The sequence below is a fragment of the Ictidomys tridecemlineatus genome, chromosome 5, assembly GCF_052094955.1.
Source record: "Ictidomys tridecemlineatus isolate mIctTri1 chromosome 5, mIctTri1.hap1, whole genome shotgun sequence".
Classification (NCBI taxonomy): Eukaryota; Metazoa; Chordata; class Mammalia; order Rodentia; family Sciuridae; genus Ictidomys; species Ictidomys tridecemlineatus.
This window is the reverse complement of record NC_135481.1, coordinates 79147288-79167098: the sequence shown is the minus strand read 5'-3', so window position 1 is coordinate 79167098 and position 19811 is coordinate 79147288. Positions and strand designations below refer to the sequence as shown.

Genomic DNA, 19811 nt, shown 5'->3' with positions numbered 1-19811 from the left:
AAATAAAAATATCTTCAAGGTTTCTCACACATTTATAGATGTTATTCTTACCACGTGATCCTTTCCCATTTGTCTACCTCCTTTCCCATATTATCCTACCTCCTCCATTAAACATTCCTTGATTTTACCAAGCACAGTACAAGTATTTCCTTCTTCATGTCTAAGATCATATCAGTAACACTGTTTTATAATACCTTGTATATTTCTGTTCTTGCTAAACCATAAGTTATGTGAAAGTGAAAATGATGTCTTTTCACATTTATGTTACCAAAGTGGTTCTCTAGGTGGGCAACACCACACTTTGAAATTTATTTTTTTTGTTTGTTTGGTTTTTTTTGTTTTGTTTTTTTTCTTTTTTAAAGAGAGAGAGTGAGAGAGAGGGGGACAGAGAGAGAGAGAGAATTTTAACATTTATTTATTTTTTTCCTTAGTTCTCAGCGGACACAACATCTTCGTTTGTATGTGGTGCTGAGGATTGAACCCGGGCCGCACGCATGGCAGGCAAGCGCGCTACAGCTTGAGCCACATCCCCAGCACCACACTTTGAAATTTATGAGGATGCTTTATTGTCACAAGAACTAATAATATACATCACTGGGATTTTATATATATACCTTGAGGTGCACCAGGGAATACTAAACATCCTACAAGGTCCATGATAGTCCTGTAACCTGCCCCCTCCCACACACACACACAGAAAAACACATCTTTTATTCCAAATGTCTTTCAAATGTCTCACACATACTATGAGAATTTATCTGAGTAATTAGCTGAATCTATAACCTATTTCCAATTATAATTATTACACCAAAATTTTGAAATGATTTTAATAGTTACAAAATTTACCAGAAATGCAAATCAATATCTTTTGGGTTAGGTGCATACCATTACAAAGAGTTGCTGGCATTTTGAAAAATCATTATTCTAATAACAATGTTGTTCCATTTAAGTAACCAATAGAGTACAGTTATTCAACACACCTATATTGTTAACTCACCATCCTTCTCTTTGTTCATTCCTTCCACTTTTTTTAAATTGCATACATAGATTGTTTTATACTCTCATTCTTGTGTACAGAATGCAAGTTTAGATTGAAATATGGTCTACAACATTTTCAATGTAAGGTATGCCTGAAGAAGGAATCATCTAGGCATAGTATGACTACAGAAGTTGGGAAAATATTTAGACTAACATTTTATATTTTTCCCTTGATATATAACAAATAGTACTGTGAATATCATTTCATAATTTATATTGTTAATTTTACATACTTCAATTATAATTTTCATGCTTTTTTGTGGGAGAAGTGCTGGGGATTGAACCTAAGACAACCTTATGCATGCTAAGTATGTTCTCTACTACTGAGCTAACCCCCAGCCTTAATTATATTTCTTAGTTAAATTTTTCCCAAGCTAGGTACAGAGGTGCATGCCTGTAACCTTGGAGATTGAGGCATGAGGATTGTAAATTTGAAGCCAGCCTCAGCAATTTAGCAAGACCCTGTCTCAAAATAAAAATAAAAAGGCCTTGGGATAGAGCTCAGTGGTGAAGCAAACCTGGACTCAATCCCCAGTACAAAAAAAAAAAAAAAAATTCCATTTTTACAAGTAGGAGAAAGTATTCTACAAATGTGTATACACCCACAGATTCAATGTATCCCCATAAAATTGGCCTATTTATTCATACTATAACACACTGATTAAATTTCACTGGTGAGGTAAAATTTAATTAATCACCAAAGTAAATAAATAATTATTCCTATTCAGATTTAGTAAGATATTTTTTGGTGAAAATGAAAATCAGACAAAACAGATAAACTTTTTGTTTTTCTAACTCCATCTTAGCTTCTGCTTCTTGGATATTGTGACTTACTACAACGGTAAACAACCAAATGATAAGAATTCACTTAGGCTTTTAAAGAATAAATCGAATCAGGGACCCAAATGTCACCTCTACATTCCTTTCTCTAGTTCTCCCTCTGTGAGTAAATTCCATCTTCTTATCACAGATCACTATATTTTATCAAGTCAGAAGTTTCATATTTTTTAATCAGAGCATAAGAGTTTAGGGAAAAATTCAGAACATACTGGTTTATGCTGGGTAGCGATTCATAGAATAAGCTAGTCACTACAACCCTTGGAGGGAGAATTGTAGTTTGGTAATCATACCACAAAGTATGACCTATAACATCCATTTTTATGCAGTACCATAGTTCTAAATATAACAGCATCTAAATTTGATCTAGTTAATGATTTAAAAGAATCAGAATAAAACCTCAATATTAACTTTTTAAGGTTGTGACATCACAGAACTTTGCAATAGGGTTTTGAGATAACAACTGTTTCATTATCTACACTACAAAATATACTAAGATATCTTTACCTTCGCATTTAAGTATATGTGTTAACATATCACTCTTTCATGAAACTATTAAACTTACACTAAAATACATAAATCTTGTAATTTTACCTCTTCTCTTTTTTCTCCTTCTTCCATTGAAATATCATGGTCGACCACATTTTCAATGCAAGGTATGGCTGAAGAAGGGATTGCAATTTCTTCAGGCTCTTGCATAAACAAAGGTTTTTCCTCTTGCTGGATCCATTCTTGATATACTTTTACCACTTTTCTCATAGCTGCTGCTTCACAAATTGGTAATAAAAATGCCTAGTGAAAAAAAAAGGATATAGACATAATGATATCTTTTCCCTAGCCACAAATCACTAACACATTTCTATCTGATGTGAGATATAAACAATTTTTTAAAAGTTCATTAATTCATTATCACAAAAAGCCTTTTATCTCCAAATAATTTGTAAATACATCCAGAGAAAAATGTTTATGGTGGATAGCCACGGATTTCAAGTAAAAGGAACAAAGATTGGCTTCCTTTATACCATCTCAAAATCATAGTATTTCTTGTTTCATTAAAAGTATGCTCTTACAAGGTTCAATATATAAATACAACTTTTCATAACAAACCACATTTTTGTAACTTAACATCATTACTGTTTTTTGAGATTATATCTAAAATACATTTTGATAAAATGATTTTAATTTAAAAATAAAAATTAGAATACAAAATGTTTTTTAAAACTACATGTAAGCTGACTGTGGTGGCACATGCCTGAAATCCGTGAGACTCAGGAGACTAAGGGAGAAGGATTGCAAATTGGAGGCCAGCCTCAGCAATTTAGTAGGGCCCTAAGCAATTTAGTGAGACACAAGTCTCAATAAAAACATTTCTAAAAGGGTTGGGGATGTAGCTCAGTGGTAAAATGCCCATAGGTTCAATACCTAGTACTAAAAAGAGATTTAAAAAAAAAAAATCACATTTAACAAGGCAGCTTAGCTTTTCTAAGCATATAAAGAAAAGAATTAAAGCTTTTATATTTCATTTTTACATATAATCAAGATCTATAATTAAATAATAAGGCAAAATACTTAGAAAGGAATGTCTTAGTTACTCTTTGCTTTAGATATTTTCTGGGTTGTCATTAATGTTAAAAGAAAAAAAGTAAACATTTTCCTTGTCACAAAAATACTACATTTTGCCAGGTACAGTTGCACAGGCCTGTAATCTCAAACGTGGGAGGCTGAGGCAGGAGGTTCACAAGTTCAAGGCCAGTCTCAACAACTCAGTGAGACTCTAGTCTCAAAATAAAAAATAAAAAGGGCTAGGGATGCAGCTCAATGGTAGAGTATTCTTGGGTTTAATACCCAATACTGCAAATAAATAAATTAATTAAATAGCAAACTATATTTTTACAGTAAAACATAATTAATCTCAACATGCAAAATAAAACAGTAAAAATACTCAATCTTACTCTCAAAGTCCTTTCGCTATAAATGTCTGTTATGGTTACCATTTCTATTTTACATTTTATTTACAAATGAAAACACAATTAAATTGCTTCTTCTTACCACTTGTACATTAGATAGAGCACTAATCTCTAGGGTATATAAAGAACTCAAAAAACTAAATACCAAAGAAACAAATAACCCAATCAAAATGGGCCAAAGAACTGAACAGACACTTCTCAGAAGATGATATACGATCAATCAATATATAAAAAAATGTTCAACATCTCTAGCAATCAGAGCAATGCAAATCAAAACTACTCTAAGATTTCATCTCACGCAAGTCAGAATAGCTGCTTTGAGAACACAACAATAAGTGTTGGTGAGGATATGGGGAAAAGGTACACTCATACACTTCTGGTGGGACTGCAAAGTGGTGCAGCCAATATGGAAAGCAGTATAACGTCTCCTTGGAAAACTTGGAATGGAACCACCATTTGACCCAGCTATCCCACTCCTCAGACTATACTCAAAGGATTTAAAAACAGTATACTACGGGGACACAGCAACATCAATGTGTATAGCAGCACAATTCACAGTAGCTAAACTGTGGAACCAACTTAGATGCCCTTCAATAGATGAATGGATAAAGAAAACTGTGGTATATATATGCAATGGAATATTACTCAGTAATAAAAGAGAATAAAACCATGGCATTTTCAGGTAAATGGATGGACTTGGAGAATATAATGCTAAGTGAAGTTAGCCAATCCCTAAAAACTAAATGCTGAATATTTTCTCTGATATAAGGAGGCTGATTCATAGTGGGGTTGGGAGGGGAGCATGGGAGAATTAGATGAACTCTAGATAGGGCAAAGGGGTGGGAAGGGAAGAGAATGGGCATGGGGACAGAAAAGATGGTGAAATGAGATGGACATCATTACACTAAGTACATGTATAAAGATACAAATGGTGTGAATATACTTTGTATATAACCAGAGATATGAAAAATTGTGCTCTACATGTGTAATATGATTTGTAGTGAATTCTGCTGTCATATATAACAAATTAGAATAATAAAAAAGAAAAAATTGCTTCTACTTCTTCATTTTAGAACCACCACCCACTAATTTAATGTCAACTTTAAAAATCATAAGACCTTTTACCTAAAACCTGGCACTTTATACAATAGAATTATCCAATAGGTATATTTAATAATTAAGTGGTAAAGAGGAGTTTATTTTCTCTCAATCAAACCTGCAAAAAAATCACATCCAAGATAATGATGAAAAAGTTAATGTGCAATTTCAATAGTATATTTAATGTTGTTTAGCAATCCTTTAATTTTTTAATATTATTATTATTATTTTGAGAGAGAGAGAGAGAGAGAGAGAGAGAGAGAGAGAGAGAGAATTTTTTAATATTTATTTTTTAGCTTTCGGCGGACACAACATCTTTGTATGTGGTGCTGAGGATCGAACCTGGGCAGCACGCATGCCACGTGAGCACGCTACCGCTTGAGCCACATCCCCAGCTCCTTTAATATTATTGATTTCCTAGAAATATTTAATACTTTCCTCAACTGAACAAATCCATTCCTAAATTCTCACTCTCATATTCTAGCAGATTCGTTATCAAGTCATTTTGATCACTATTTATATTATAGTTGTAGCAACAGTTCACCCTTGCTTAAAGATTTAAATTAAAATAGTTTAAGTCCAAAGAAGTTCTATTCTAAATTCTGAAAATTTAACTTATTTTTAAAAATTTAATTTATTGTCTAAAATTCCTATAGAAACTCCCTATTTTTTCAATTTTGTTATGAACCTAAAACTCAAAAAATAAAGGATAATAATTTAAAAGATTAGCAATCTCTAAAGCTATTTATTATTTCATTTTCCCAGTACCATTTATTATTTATTAAATTATCAAACTATATTCCCAAGTGATTTGATACATTCAAACTACATTCCAAAGTGAAAAAGGTTATATTCCTTATCTTTAGGTTATCATTACCCAATATTTATTTATCCTTGCAGATTCTAAAATATGCTACTGACACACATGATCTGAAAGAAATATTGATGTTAGCCACAGCTAAAATATAATACATAAAAGTGATAATTTATAAATTTACAATGAGAAATAACTGTGACAGAACCAGGATATTCAAGTCCACATATTAGCAGCCTATTTCTCTATGGCAAGTAACAAAGAACCCTGAATAGCCAAAGTAAACTTGAATAAGAAAGAACGACTACTTAGCATGCATGAAGTCTTGGGTTCAATTACCAATACTGGGAGAGGGAAGGGAAAGAAAAGAAAAAAAGAGAGGAGAAGAGAGGAGAGGAGAGGAGAAAAGAAAAGAAAAGAGGAGAAGAAAAAAGAAAAGAGAAGAGAAGAGGAAGGAAAAGAAAATGAAGGAAGGAAGGACAATGTTAGGGATTTTGCACTTCTTGACTTAAAAATGTACAACAAAGTACAGTAATCAAAACAGCATGGCACAGGCATAAAAACAGAGATACACACACCATTAAAACAGACTATAGAACCTAGAAACAAATCCCTACATCTACAGTCACCTGATTATCAAAAAGGGTGCCAAAAATACACATGGGGAAAGGATGGTCTCTTCAACAAATGATGTTAGAAAAACTGAACATCCAAAAGGCAGACAAATCACATTGGACCATTATCTTACAACACATACAAAGTCAACTCAAAACACATTAAAGACTTAAATACAGGGCTGGGGTTATGGCTCAGAGGTTGAGTGCTTGTCTAGCATGCGTGAGGCACTGGGTTCGATCCTCAGCACCACATAAGAATAAAATATTGTGTCCACCTATAACTAAAATATTTTTAAAAAGACTTAAATACAAGCACTAAAACTATACAACTATTAGAAGATTACATAAGAAAAAAGCTTCTTGATCTTGATCTTGGCCATAATTTTATTTATATGACACCAAAACCAAGCAACAAAATAGACAAGTAGGATTATACTAAATTTAAAAAGATCTGCATCAGAAAAGAAACAATTATTAGAGTGAAAAAGCAACATTTGGAATGGAAGAAAATATTTGCAAACTATATAACTGATAAAGGATTAATGGCCAAATAGATGAGGATCTCCAACAACAGCAAAAACAATTTTAAATATGGGCAAAGAATCTGAATAGACATTTCTTAAAAGGTAATAAATGGCCAACAGGTTTATGAAAAAATTCTCAATCACTAATCGTCAGAGAAATGCAAGTCATCTCATACCTATTAAAATGATGAGTATTAAAAAAAAAGATCACAAGTGTTGATGATGATACAGAGAAAAGGAAAAGGAATCTTTGTTCACTCTTGGTGGGAATATAAATTAGTACAAACATCAGAAAAAACAGTATTGAAGTTCCTCAAAAATTTAAAAATAGAATTATCATATAATACACCAATGTGATTTCTGTGTTTACTTCTGAAGGAAATAAAATCACTGTTTCAAAATAATTGATATTTATTTATATGCTCATTATTATGATGTAGAAACAACCTAAATGGCCATCAAAGTTTGAATGTACAAAAGAAAATGTGGTATAGGATGGCATATTATTCCACCTCTTAAAAAAGAAGGAACTCCTGGGCTGGGGATGTAGCTCAAGTGGTAGCATGCTCGACTGGTATGCATGAGTCACTGGGTTCGATCCTCAGCACCACATAAAAATAAATATGTGAAATAAAAGTACTGTGCTCAACTACAACTAAAAAATAAATATTTTTTTTAAAAAAGAAGGAACTCCTGCCATTTACAACAATATGGAGGAACCTGAGGACATTATGCTAAGTAAAATAAGCTAAACACAAAAGGACAACAACTATATCTCGTTTAGTTGAAGAATTTTTAAAAGTCAAATTCATAAAAGCAGAGAATAGAATGAATGTTACTAGATGCTGGGCAATGGATAAAATGGGGAGATGTTGGTCAAACAGTACAAAAGACTCAGTTGTATAAGATGAATAAATTCTGGATAGCTTATTTACAGTATGGTAACTGTAGTTTACAATACTTTATTTTATACTCAAAATTTGCTAAGAGATTTGATCCTGTTTACACCACAGACATACACAAAAACTCCTAACTATGAAGACAATGAACATATTCCTTAGCTTGCTATTGTAATCATAAACTATACTCATATCAAAACAACATATGATATAACATAAACATACAGAATTTCTCTTTTTCTAGGAAGAGATAGGACCATGGTGACACTTGTAATTCTAGCAACTTGGGAGGTTCAGACAGGAGGAATATAAGTTCGAGGTCAGCCTCAGCAACTAAGCAAGGCTCTAAGCAACTTAGTGAGATCTTGTCTCAAAATGAAAAAATAAAAAGGGTTGGGGATTAGCTAAGTGGTAAAGTCCCAATGGGTTAAATCCCCAGTACCAAATAAATAAATATATACATGCTAGGGCTGGCCAGGCCAACCCTGGACTCATAGATTCAAGCAATCCCTGTGTCTCAGTCTCATGAATATCTGGGACTATAGGCACATACCACTGTGCCTGGCTTCATAAAATTTTTATTTATCAAACATAACTCAATAAAGCTAAAAAACAAAAAGTCCTATGAATTAAACTGTCTGTTATCAACGGTTACCCATTAAATTATAATGGAAAAGTACATAAAAAAAAGAAGGCAAAAAAATAGGATAATGAAGAAAAATATAGACAAGGTAAGAAAAAATAACAAAATATTGCAGTTAAAAGAAAGATTTCTTAAAAATCCAACCACGGGGGCTGGGGATGTGGCTCAAGCGGTGGCGCGCTCGCCTGGCATGTGTGCGGCCCAGGTTCGATCCTCAGCACCACATACCAACAAAGATGTTGTGTCCACCGATGATTAAAAAATTAAAATTAAAATTCTCTCTCTCTCTCCCCCTCTCTCACTCTCTCTTTAAAAAAAAAAAGAGAGAGAGACTGTGACAACACCCTCTTTCTCTTTCTCCTCCTCCTTCTTTAAAAAAAAAAATCCAACCACATTTACAAGAGGCATATAAAATTGAAGGGCACTAAAAGATCATATTAAACAGATAATATATGAGTGTAATTCTAATAGAAAGTAGCATACATACTCAAAGTAGCTACAAACAGAACACTTTAAGCAAAAATAATTTCTAACAAATGAAAAGAAATATAGGATCAGGTGTAGTGGTGCACATCTGTAATCCCAGCAATTAAGGAGGCCAAGGTAGAAGGATCTAAAGTTCAAGGTCAGCCTTGGCAATTTAGGGAGACATCTCAAAATAAAAATAGATACATAGATAGAGCTAGCCAGCCAGAGATTTAGCTCAGTGGTAGAGTGTTTGCCTAGAATGCACAAGGACCTGGACTCAATTCCTAGCAATGCACGCATGCACACACGTGCGGGCACACACACACATACACACACACACACAAATATAAACTGAGTTATCAAGAAGATGTAAAATAATAAACTTGTAAACTTATATGTCCTTAATTACATAACTTCAAAATAAAGAAAAATTAACAGAATTATAAATAAAAAAACACAAATCACCATCCAAATAGGAGTTTTGTTCATGTTTTTTGGGGGGTGGTTTTGCCATGCTGGGAATCTAATCTAGGGTTTCACACTTTCTAAGCAAGAACTCTTCCACTAGGCCTCATCTCAAGCCCAAAGTAGATTTTAACTCACTCCTCTCTACAACGCTAAGAGGTCAAGCCAGTCAAAAAATTCAGTAAGATAAAGAAAAGTTGACCACCACAATTCTTAAGCTTCATCTAATGGACTTTACAAATCATTGTACATCTTTAAACAATACATTCTTTTCAGGCATATAGAACATTTATGAGAACTGATTACATATTAGGACATGAGTTTTATTTATTTTAGAAACAATTTTTATTGGTGCAAAATAATTCTACAGAACAATGAGTTTCACTGTGGCATATTTAAACATCCACATAAATATGACCAACTTCACTCCAGTATCTCCACTTCAATTGGAACTTATTTTAAATGATACATTAGCAACTGTTTGTAAGAAAAAAGAAAACTAAAAAGAAAAAAAAAATTTTTGGAGTGGGGGATACCAGGGATTGAACCCAGTGGCATTTAACCACTGAGCCATATCCCCAGCCCTTTTTTTTTTTCTTTTTTTTGAGACAGGGTCTTGCTAAATTGCTTAGAGTCTCCATAAATTGCTGAGGCTAGCTTTGAAACTTGCAAATCTGCTGCCTCAGCCCTTCTGAGTTCTGGGATTACAGGTATGTGCCACCACGACATACTAGAAAAATCTAATGTTTGGAAGATAAATACTTCTAAATAACTCATAGGTCAAAGAAGGTATCATCATGAAAATAAGAAAATATTTAGGACTTAGCAATTACAAAAAAATGCTACATAGAGCTAAGCATGGAGGTGCATGCCTATAATCTCAGCTACTTGGGAGGCTAAGGTAGAGAATCATAAGACCCTGTCTTAAAATAATAATGTAAAAATAACTGGGGATATAACTCAGTGGTTACACACCTGCTTAGCATGTGCAAAGCCCTGGGTTCAATCCCTAGTAGCACACACACCAAAAAAGAAGGAAAAAAAACTCCACCTAAAGATACTTAAAATGCAGCTAAAAATACATTAAGAAGTAATTTAACACCTTAAAAATTATTTAGATGAGAAAAAAATGAAGTCTAAAAATTAATAACCTAGGAAAAGAATCACCAATACAATCAAGAGAACTAATGAAGGAAATAAGAAGGAAAAAAATTAATTAAAGAAAAAATATAATACACAGAGAATCAATCAAAAAAAAAAAAGTTCATTGTTTGAAAAGATTAATAAAACAACAAATTCCTGGGCAAAGATCACCTAAAAGAAACAGAAACAATAGACAAATATTTTTTAAAAAGAGACAAATAAATACTAATGGGAATGAAAAGAAAGAACATGAATATAAATGCTTCTGAGATTGAGAATAAACTTTAATAAATTTGAAAATAAATGTAATAAACAAATTCCTAGAAAAACTAAACAGATCAAACTGACTCAAGAACTGGAAAACCTGAATCATTCAATAAGTTTTTGCAGACAACTATAAGAATCAGGATCTGGATGTTTTAGTCCACATCTATCACTTAACTTATTTTACGACTTGAATTATATCCTAGCCACAAAACTCAATAATGTTTACCTGAAAAAGTTAAATACTTTTACTATAAAGAACAGTGAGTTTTGGTGGTGGTTTTGCCATGCTAGGAATTGAATCTAGGGTTTCAAAAACTCTGGGAACTAATTCATAGGGTTTATTTTCCACAAACTTCTATGTGCTGAGAATGTACACTCTGGAATTTTCAGGTACCTTTATGTGAACTAGCTGTTTAAAATCTTTCCTCTTTCTTTCTCCCTGTCCCACCCCCAAGTAATATTTTTCTTAATCAACTTTAATTTCAGAATGCTCTATAGAGGACAAAGGTGAACCTATGGCAGGGAATGGTGGCTTATGCCTGTAATCCCAGTGACTTAAAAGCCTGAGGCAAGAGGATTACAAATTCAAGGCCAATTTGGGCAAGATAGTGTGAGGCTTAGCAACTTAAGTGACACACCATTTCAAAATAAAAAAATAATAATAATAAAAAGGGTTGGGAATACAGCTCAGTGGTAAAGCACCCCTGGGTTGAATCACCAGCACAAAAACCAAACCAAACCAAACCATGAACCTATGAAAGCAGCATAAAAGCAATGGAATATCAGTTATATTCATAAGTTACCTTGTACTGATGATTGAAAAGAAGATAAAACAAATTCTTTATAAATTATTAGTCAAATTACAGAAAGTTTCAATCTATAAGTGAGAAATTTGAAAAATTATTCTGGAGTTGAGGATATAGCACTGTCATAAAGCATTTGACTAATAAATCAAATGCCTGTCTGCTTTATCTGAGTTTAATCAATAGCATTAAAAAACAAACAAACAAAAAACAGAAGAACTTTGAAGGAGGAAAAAGTGCTTAGCATGCATGAGGACCTGAAAAAGTTATTTAACTAAAATACATAAAAATTAAATAGGGGGGCTGGGACTGTAGCTCAATGGTAGAGCACTTGCCTTGCATGTGTGAGGTACTGGGTTTGATCCTTAGCACCACATAAAAATAAATAAATAAATAAAGATACTGTACCGACTACAACTAAAAAAAATTTTTTTTAAAGTAAATGGAAAACATTAAAGGATTAGATCTAAGTTTAAAAAACTAAATATGAACTTTAAAAAACACCTTCATAAAGAATAAATTTTAAATAACTAAAACTCAGTATATACAATATTAAAGTCTTTATTACAACTTAAAAATACAGAGAGGCGCAAGGTATGGTGGCACATGCCTGTAATCCCAGTGGCTCAAGAGGATGAGGCAGGAGTTCAAAGCCAGTGTCAGCAACTTAATGAGGCACTAAGTAACTCAGTGAAACCCTGTCTCTGAATAAAACATTAAAAGCGCTGGGAATGTGGCCCAGTAGTTGAGTGCTCCTGAGTTTAATCCCTGGTACCCAAAAACAAAACAAAACAAAACAAAAAACCTGAAAATTTTACCTGACGAAATATCTCTGTTACAAAGTTTACATTACTTCTTTTAGAAGAAAAAACTCTGCGAACTATTTCAATGTCTGTGAGATGTTCTTCATCAATGCTACAGAGACTTGAAGAGCTAGGTTCTCGTTCTGTGAGAGTGCTTGTATTAGAATGAGATTGTTCTGGTTCTGTAGTTCTGTCTGCTTTATCAGCATTATCATTTTTGTTTTCTTCTCTGGATACCAAACTAGCAGCTGCTCTCTAAAATAAAAACAAAAGGGAAAGAATGTCATAATCATATTTCTGGGAATATAGTTTTTAGGAAATACTAGAAGAATCCAAAGCATTCTACAAGTAACTTATACCACTGTTTAAAATGCAATCATAGTTTCATTTAGAATCCATTCTATATACTTAAGTGGCATTACAAGTAATTCAACATCCAAGTAACACAGAGAAACTCCAAAATGTGTAGTAACTGATCATCTACCTAAGTATAATTAAATTTAAGTAATTCAAACAAGCTACTAGTTAAAGCTATGTGAAAAAACAATGTAAACAGAGGAAGTTTAAGGTCTTGGAGAATAATAACTTAGAAGTAGTAACTCTGGACTATTTACTGAATGATGCTTTAATTTAAAAAAAAATTCTAAAGTGAACAAAACAAATAAGGAAGGAAACAAAATTTATGACAGAAAAAAAGTACAAATAAAACTAAACAAAAATCATGGAACATTTGAGAAAAATTCTTTTTTTTTTTTTTTTCCTGTGGTGCTGTAGATTGAACCCAGGGACTTGTACATGTGAGGCAAGCACTTTACAACTGAGCTATATCCCCAGCCCAAATTCTATATTTTAATAACAATTTTCACCAAGATTGAAGATTAAGCTTAACTCTTAAAAAAAAAAGAGCAAAACTGTTGAAATGGTAATAAGTAAATTACCACTATTATATGGTAGCCATTGCACTATTCTGATAATGTATATTACTTTCTGCTAAGATATTCAATTTTTGGTCTTGGTTTGTTATCCATAAATAAGAAAGTTTAAATACGCCTTCTTAACCCATCATGTCCCATTATTCCTTTCATGGAAAACCTAAAAAAAAAAAATTGAGCAACAAATATACTGATAAATATTTATTTTTTTAGAGTTCTAATCTTTTGGTAATAGTCACTATTATTATTAATGACAAAATACTATTAATGACATCATTAATATTAGTGATAATAAATCATATAATAAACTACATTACCTATTTTAATATACCTGTGTCAACTTCCTTGAAATATTTGCAGATTTGAAAACATGACTTAATGGGTTAAATACAACTTCACAATCAATAAAGTATAATTTTCTGGGACAAGAAAAATAGTTCTGCCTCAGAGTCTTTGCATTTAATAATTCTTTCTAGAGGATTTGAAAAAAAGTTCTTTTTTTTTTAAGAGAGAGAGAGAATTTTTTAATATTTATTTTTTAGTTTTCGGTGGACACAACATCTTTATTTTATTTTTATGTGGTGCTGAGGATCGAACCCAGTGCCCCGCACATGCTAGGCAAGCGCACTACCACTTGAGCCACACACCCAGCCCCCAAAAATAGGTTGGAAGTATAAAGTGTGTTCATTAGAGTTCAGAAAATTTAGCTTTTGTTCCATTTGTGGAAGTCTACATGGTATATATACTACTCCCCTAAAAATTCAACACAAAAATCTGAGAAAAGGAAATAATCGTAAAAATACCATAATATAAACAAGTTGAGATAACACCGAAGAAAGAAAAGAGAACACAAAAAAGAAATATGAAAAAGAGGTAAACTGTTTAATTATTTAAAAAAAAAAAAAAAGAAATCTAAATATCCATTCTTCCATTGTAGAGTTGTGTAATTTTTTATTACATTTCTAGACTCAGTGTTTTTGTTGAAAAATGGGGAAAGGGTGGGGATAGGACTTTAAAAATCTGCATTCTGTGAATGCCTAGAATTTAAAAAGGGTTATCATGGTCCTACCATTTGATTGTAGTTCTTTCCACTTGAAAGAATTTATTTCTACAATTCAGAATATTTTTAATACTATATATAGTAGTCCTTCCTACTATATATAGTATTAAAAGTTTTTTAGCTTTTCATGATTTTAGTAACCCTGTCAACCATGGTCTGAAAGTATCAAGTAGAAATTTCAGAAATAATTCATAAGCTTTAAATAACTTTTATTACATAACATAGTTATAAATGTTTTGTTTTATTATTATTATAGTTATTAATCTCTTACTGTATCTAATTTATAAATTAAACTTTATCATAAGTATGGATGAACATGGAAAAAAAAACATAGCAGGTACAGGGTTCAGTACTATCTATAATTTCAGGAATCAACTGAGGGTCATGGAATGTATTCCCTGTGGTAAGAGGGGACTACTGTAGCACTAAAGTAAATCAGAAGCTGAAACTGAGACTCAATAAAATTATGTTCTATGTTACCCAAGTTTTATTTCTTATTAAATAAATATTACTTCTATAATAACTGTTAAAATTTGTATTTACAGGATATATTTATACAAATGAAATATCAATATTATTTGTTTAAAATGTGCTGTATACCCGAGGCAATTGAAATCAGTGAACTAAATCATAAGAGCCATTTCTAATTTTAACAAACTTCTCTCATTTGTTTATTACCTGAATATTCTTTGGCAAGACTTCACCTTCCATCCCAGGAATATGAGGTCCTGTATGTGGTTTTGGCTCCAACCAGAAAGAAACTAGCCAACGAATGACAATAACACGAGCTTTAATGAAAGGCTCCTTTGTACAGTAGATAGCTTCATTGGTTTCAGCATCCTTCTTTATCATGATATAATGTGGCTTTGGTCTCATCTGTGGGATATCTAAGCAAAATGATAGAAAAAGAATTACGCTTAGATAAACCTACATTTTTAAGCATTTGAGAAAACACTGGACTGCTTCTCTGGTTTTAGAAGTTGCTTTATTTATTTATTTTACTTTTTAAAGCATGTTAAAATTTGCTAAATGCTAGCATGGAACCCAGAGAGGGAAACTATATATAACAGGCTGATATATGGAAACATGTCTTTTTGCAAAATATCATCAAAAAGTTCAATGAATCTTGCCTAAGTACAAAGATACTTACAGAACCATATAAAATAAATGAGAGTTTACTTAACCTAAGACTGAAACACAATATTCTGAAGTCATACAAAGTATGAAGTTTTACCTGAGCATGTTAATTACCTAAATGTAGCATTAAGGAACATCTTTTCCCAAAAAAAGATATTTCTACATACAGATTACCAATGTCTTTGGTATATGGCAAAGGTGTGTTTCTAAACTAGGATTTGTCTATAAGGTTCTAGCTTCAAGGCTCTGACAGATACCTTGGAAAAATTCTTCATTATTGGACAAGATATGACCAAAATATACAACAATGTGATTATTCATACAGAATTCAAGTAAGACTAATACTTGATTGAATCCTTGAGGGATTTTAAGAAGAAAATTTGGAATATAGTCTAAGGATCATACCAAACATTGTAATTCAGTTTAATTTTCAATAACACATATTTTTAGTGGGCTAACTTTTCTAATTGATGACATGAAAAAATAAGTTGGAAAAAATCTTTCCATTATCAATGAAAATTTCATATTAATATAGATTTACTTTCAGCATGAATCTTAGTATCTCTATAAACCAATACAAATAGTAAATGAGGTCAGTTTTCTAAAAGTAACAAATGTCAACATTGTACTTAGAGATATTTTATTCTTATGCAATGCAATCTTTTAGAAAATTTCAAACACTACCTACCAAGTACAGGATGATATAAACTGTTCTCCTTGCAGATGTTTGGAAAAATATAAGGCAAGTAATATTTTTTAAAATGTGAAAACAAAAATGAAAATCCCCTTTCTTGATTTTCTTTATTCTTCCATTCTAAACTTTTTACCTAAAAATAAACAATATAATTAGAATATCCCAGTAGACAGAGTCCCTTAAATATAACTGTTAGCCACTAGAAGCAAGCTTATAAAAGGTTACAATTTACTGAATTATTAATACTGTGAAGATCATAATATATAGCAAAAGGTAAAATCTTAAATTGGTCTAATATACAAATACATTATATTTCAAAGAAATCTTAGAAGTAAAATCTGCACTGAAAAACTCAAAAGTAGGGTCTACTAATGATAAAGATACTAATGTTCTTTCTCCTCTGCCCTTTCCTGAATAATTCAAGACAAAGGTTAAAGGCATACAAAATAGGCATGTGTGGCTGTAGGTGTATACGTGTATGTAAGCAGTGGGAATAGTCAAGTGCAGATAATCAGCGCTGAACACAGGAAGCAGAGTACACATGAAAGAGATGTAGCAAAGGCAGTAACCCAGTGGAGACTTAGAGACTTAGAGCCTGAGAAACTAAGGAGAATGTCCATGAAATGGGAGGAGGGGGGCAAGAGGGGATAAAAATAGTATTAACTATGCAGTCTGGCATATAACTCTAATAGGGTGAGGAAGATAAGTAGAGTGCTATCAAAGGCCCAGAATAGAGTAGTGGAGCCCAATCAAGCTGAGAAGGTCTTTGAGCAAGGCAGTGTGGTAATGAGAGATTTGATAACCTAAAAGAAGGACTGATAAAATAAGTAAATATACAGAGTATAATATGAGTCAAGTTTCTCACTGACAGTAAAGAAAGTTATAAATATGGAAAGGAGAAACTAGAATGACTTCAGTGGTACTGGATCGAAATCTGAAAATGTGAAGTATTGTGTTCAATCCAGAGAAGGAGAATGGAAAAGAGGAGGAAGAAATATGGGTATGTGTATAGGTATTTACACTTTCTAATCCTAGCCACTGGTAGGATCTAGGTGTAGCAACACCAAGTGGCAATAGCAATGTGCATTCTGAATGCTCTGATCTTGGATGCTAAATGCAATTCACCACCAAATAAATTATGGCTCCTTGGACAGACAAAAGATTCCAGAATGGGGCAAGAAAGGTACAAGATGAGACTGAAATATCTTGCTCTGCTAGAATATAAGGAAGCATACTGGGGACAATTCAAAATACACAGAAGTTAGATTAAAGGAACTCCCATTGGTCAAATCTAGGACAATATAAGCATCAAAATAAGCAACGATAATGAATACTAACACAGTGATTCATATGAATACATAAGCCTGTATTGAGATAACTAATTAACATGATTAAAAAAATGGGAAAGAGGAGAAACTTTTGCTGACAGTATTTTACCAGCTATTGAATGTAGAATGTAATGATGGATTAAATATCAACAGTGACCAAAAAGAGGAAACAACCAAATATTCATCAATTGATGAAGAGATATACAAAATGTGCTATATCCATACAGTAGAATATTATTTAATAATAAAAGAATGAAGTATTGATACATGCTATAACATGGATGAATGCTCAAAACATCTGCTAAGAAGTCAAAAAAGACTGACTTCATAATTTGATCATATATAGTATGATTACATATATACTAATCATACATAATATTATTATATATGAAATTGTCAAGAACAGAGAAATACATAAGACAGAAAATAGATCAGTGTTTGCCCAGGGCAGGTGACACAAGGGTCTAAAGGATAAGAGAACTAATTTCTAATGGGAATGGGGTTTTGTACTAGGAAGACTAAAATTTTCTAAAATTATTTGTAGTGAAGGTTGCTTAACCTTGTGAATATATTTTTTAAAATCTGAACTGTAGGGTTGGAGGTATGACCTCACTAGTAGTAAAACAAAAACTGAAGATAACCCAAATAACTGTCAATAGGTGACAGAATGACTGAGGACTGTGTCATACTATGTTAATAATGGATGTTTATACAATAATAATAAGAAGCGAACTACAGATAGATAATAGATATGGATGATTCTCACAGTGATTATGCTAACAAAAAGGCAGACCAAACCAAGAATACATACTATATGATTCCACTTATATGAAAATAAAGAAAATGCAAACTATCTATTGTGACAAAAAATTTTTAGAGGGTGACAAAAACACTTCTTGTGGTAAAAATTTCATGTAACAAAATTCATCCAATTGTAAACCTAAATGTCAAAGTTTACTGTTAAATCATCTCTCAATAAACCAGCATGGCAATTTAAAAAAATCTATATGAAGTATAAAAGTTCTTAAAAACTAGTAATAATAATAATAATAACAACTATCTGCTATAGAACATGTACTGTGTCTGTGTGTTAATTACTTTTTTATACTCTAATCACTTTGTACTATGTAAGTCTCAAACACCAAAATGGAATACGATTCTTTTTATCCCTGTTTTACAAATGGGAAAACAAAAGTACAGAGTATTTAAGTAATTTTCCAAAGGTCATGCTATTAGTAAGATGTGCAATCAGGATTCAAACTCTGGTAATCTACCTCAGGATCCAAATTAAATTTTAAATGTTTGTTTCTGAGGTACAGGGAATTTCTAAGTTTGGAAGTAATAAGAAACATATATGTGCTAAAGACAGTTTTCTCAATCAGAACATGCACAATTCATATCTAGAGATGAACAAGTTATCTTACAAAATATATGGGCTTAGAAATTCCAAGGTATAAATAGGCTTAAGTATGAACTCCATTTCTTCCCAATTCCTATCCTGCAGCCTACCTCCCTAATTGTTACATTTTAACATACTGATCCCTAAATCTAACAGTTATTAGCTTTTCATTTACAGTATCACAACTGTTGATTATCAATGATGGCATTAAAAATAGATCTAATCTATAGTCACTAAAATTTTCCTCATCAACTAAGAGTTTCAGAATCGCTCCAGTTTTTTTATTTCAGGAAGGAGATACTAATGCATATTTTCCAAAGTGAAAATTTGTCAGTCTTCAAGAAAATAAGCAAATATCTACTAAGACAGAATAATGGTGAGAGAGCTTTAAAAAAGGATTATATCAAAGGAGATGACACATACCTGTATTACTATGTATTTTAAAAGTGCTTCAAGAAAATAGCTTGTGAGGTCTTCTTGTCCTTTATCTCCTGATTGAGGGGGAACAAGAGGAGTGATTTCCTCTATAGTGACTTGAGCTAAAACACAAGAGTATACATATAAAACAAATTTAATAATACAATAATATGACAAAATAAAATTTAACTGCAAAACATGTATATTTTAAAAACTGCTTAAAACTTTCCAATGACGAAATCTTGAAATAAATCTGAGGTCTAAGACTGGGGGTGTAGCTCAATGGCAGAGTGCTTGCCTCACATACACAAAGTCCTAGGTTTAATTTGCTGAGCAGCATAAGTCAATCATTTTGAGGTCATCCTAACAGTCCATCGCAACAACTATAAACTTTAATATTCAGGCATTTTGTGAACCCTAGATGAAAGAATGTAACATAGGGTTGAATAATACAGATA

General features: G+C 32.2%; 1 protein-coding gene across 8 annotated transcripts in view; it reads right to left on the bottom strand.

Moving 5' to 3' along the window:
* The window catches only part of Ralgapa1 (Ral GTPase activating protein catalytic subunit alpha 1), a 217398-nt gene that overhangs the window by 152617 nt on the left and 44970 nt on the right, over positions 1 to 19811 (bottom strand). For all 8 annotated transcript variants that reach the window (XM_040275655.2, XM_021724701.3, XM_021724700.3 and 5 more), the window contains 5 exons: positions 19360 to 19475; positions 16204 to 16342; positions 15057 to 15265; positions 12402 to 12641; positions 2470 to 2667 (listed from right to left, as the gene is read on the bottom strand). In XM_040275655.2, the coding sequence (XP_040131589.2) occupies positions 2470 to 2667; positions 12402 to 12641; positions 15057 to 15265; positions 16204 to 16342; positions 19360 to 19475 (902 nt within the window). The remainder of the gene's footprint in view (positions 1 to 2469; positions 2668 to 12401; positions 12642 to 15056; positions 15266 to 16203; positions 16343 to 19359; positions 19476 to 19811) is intronic.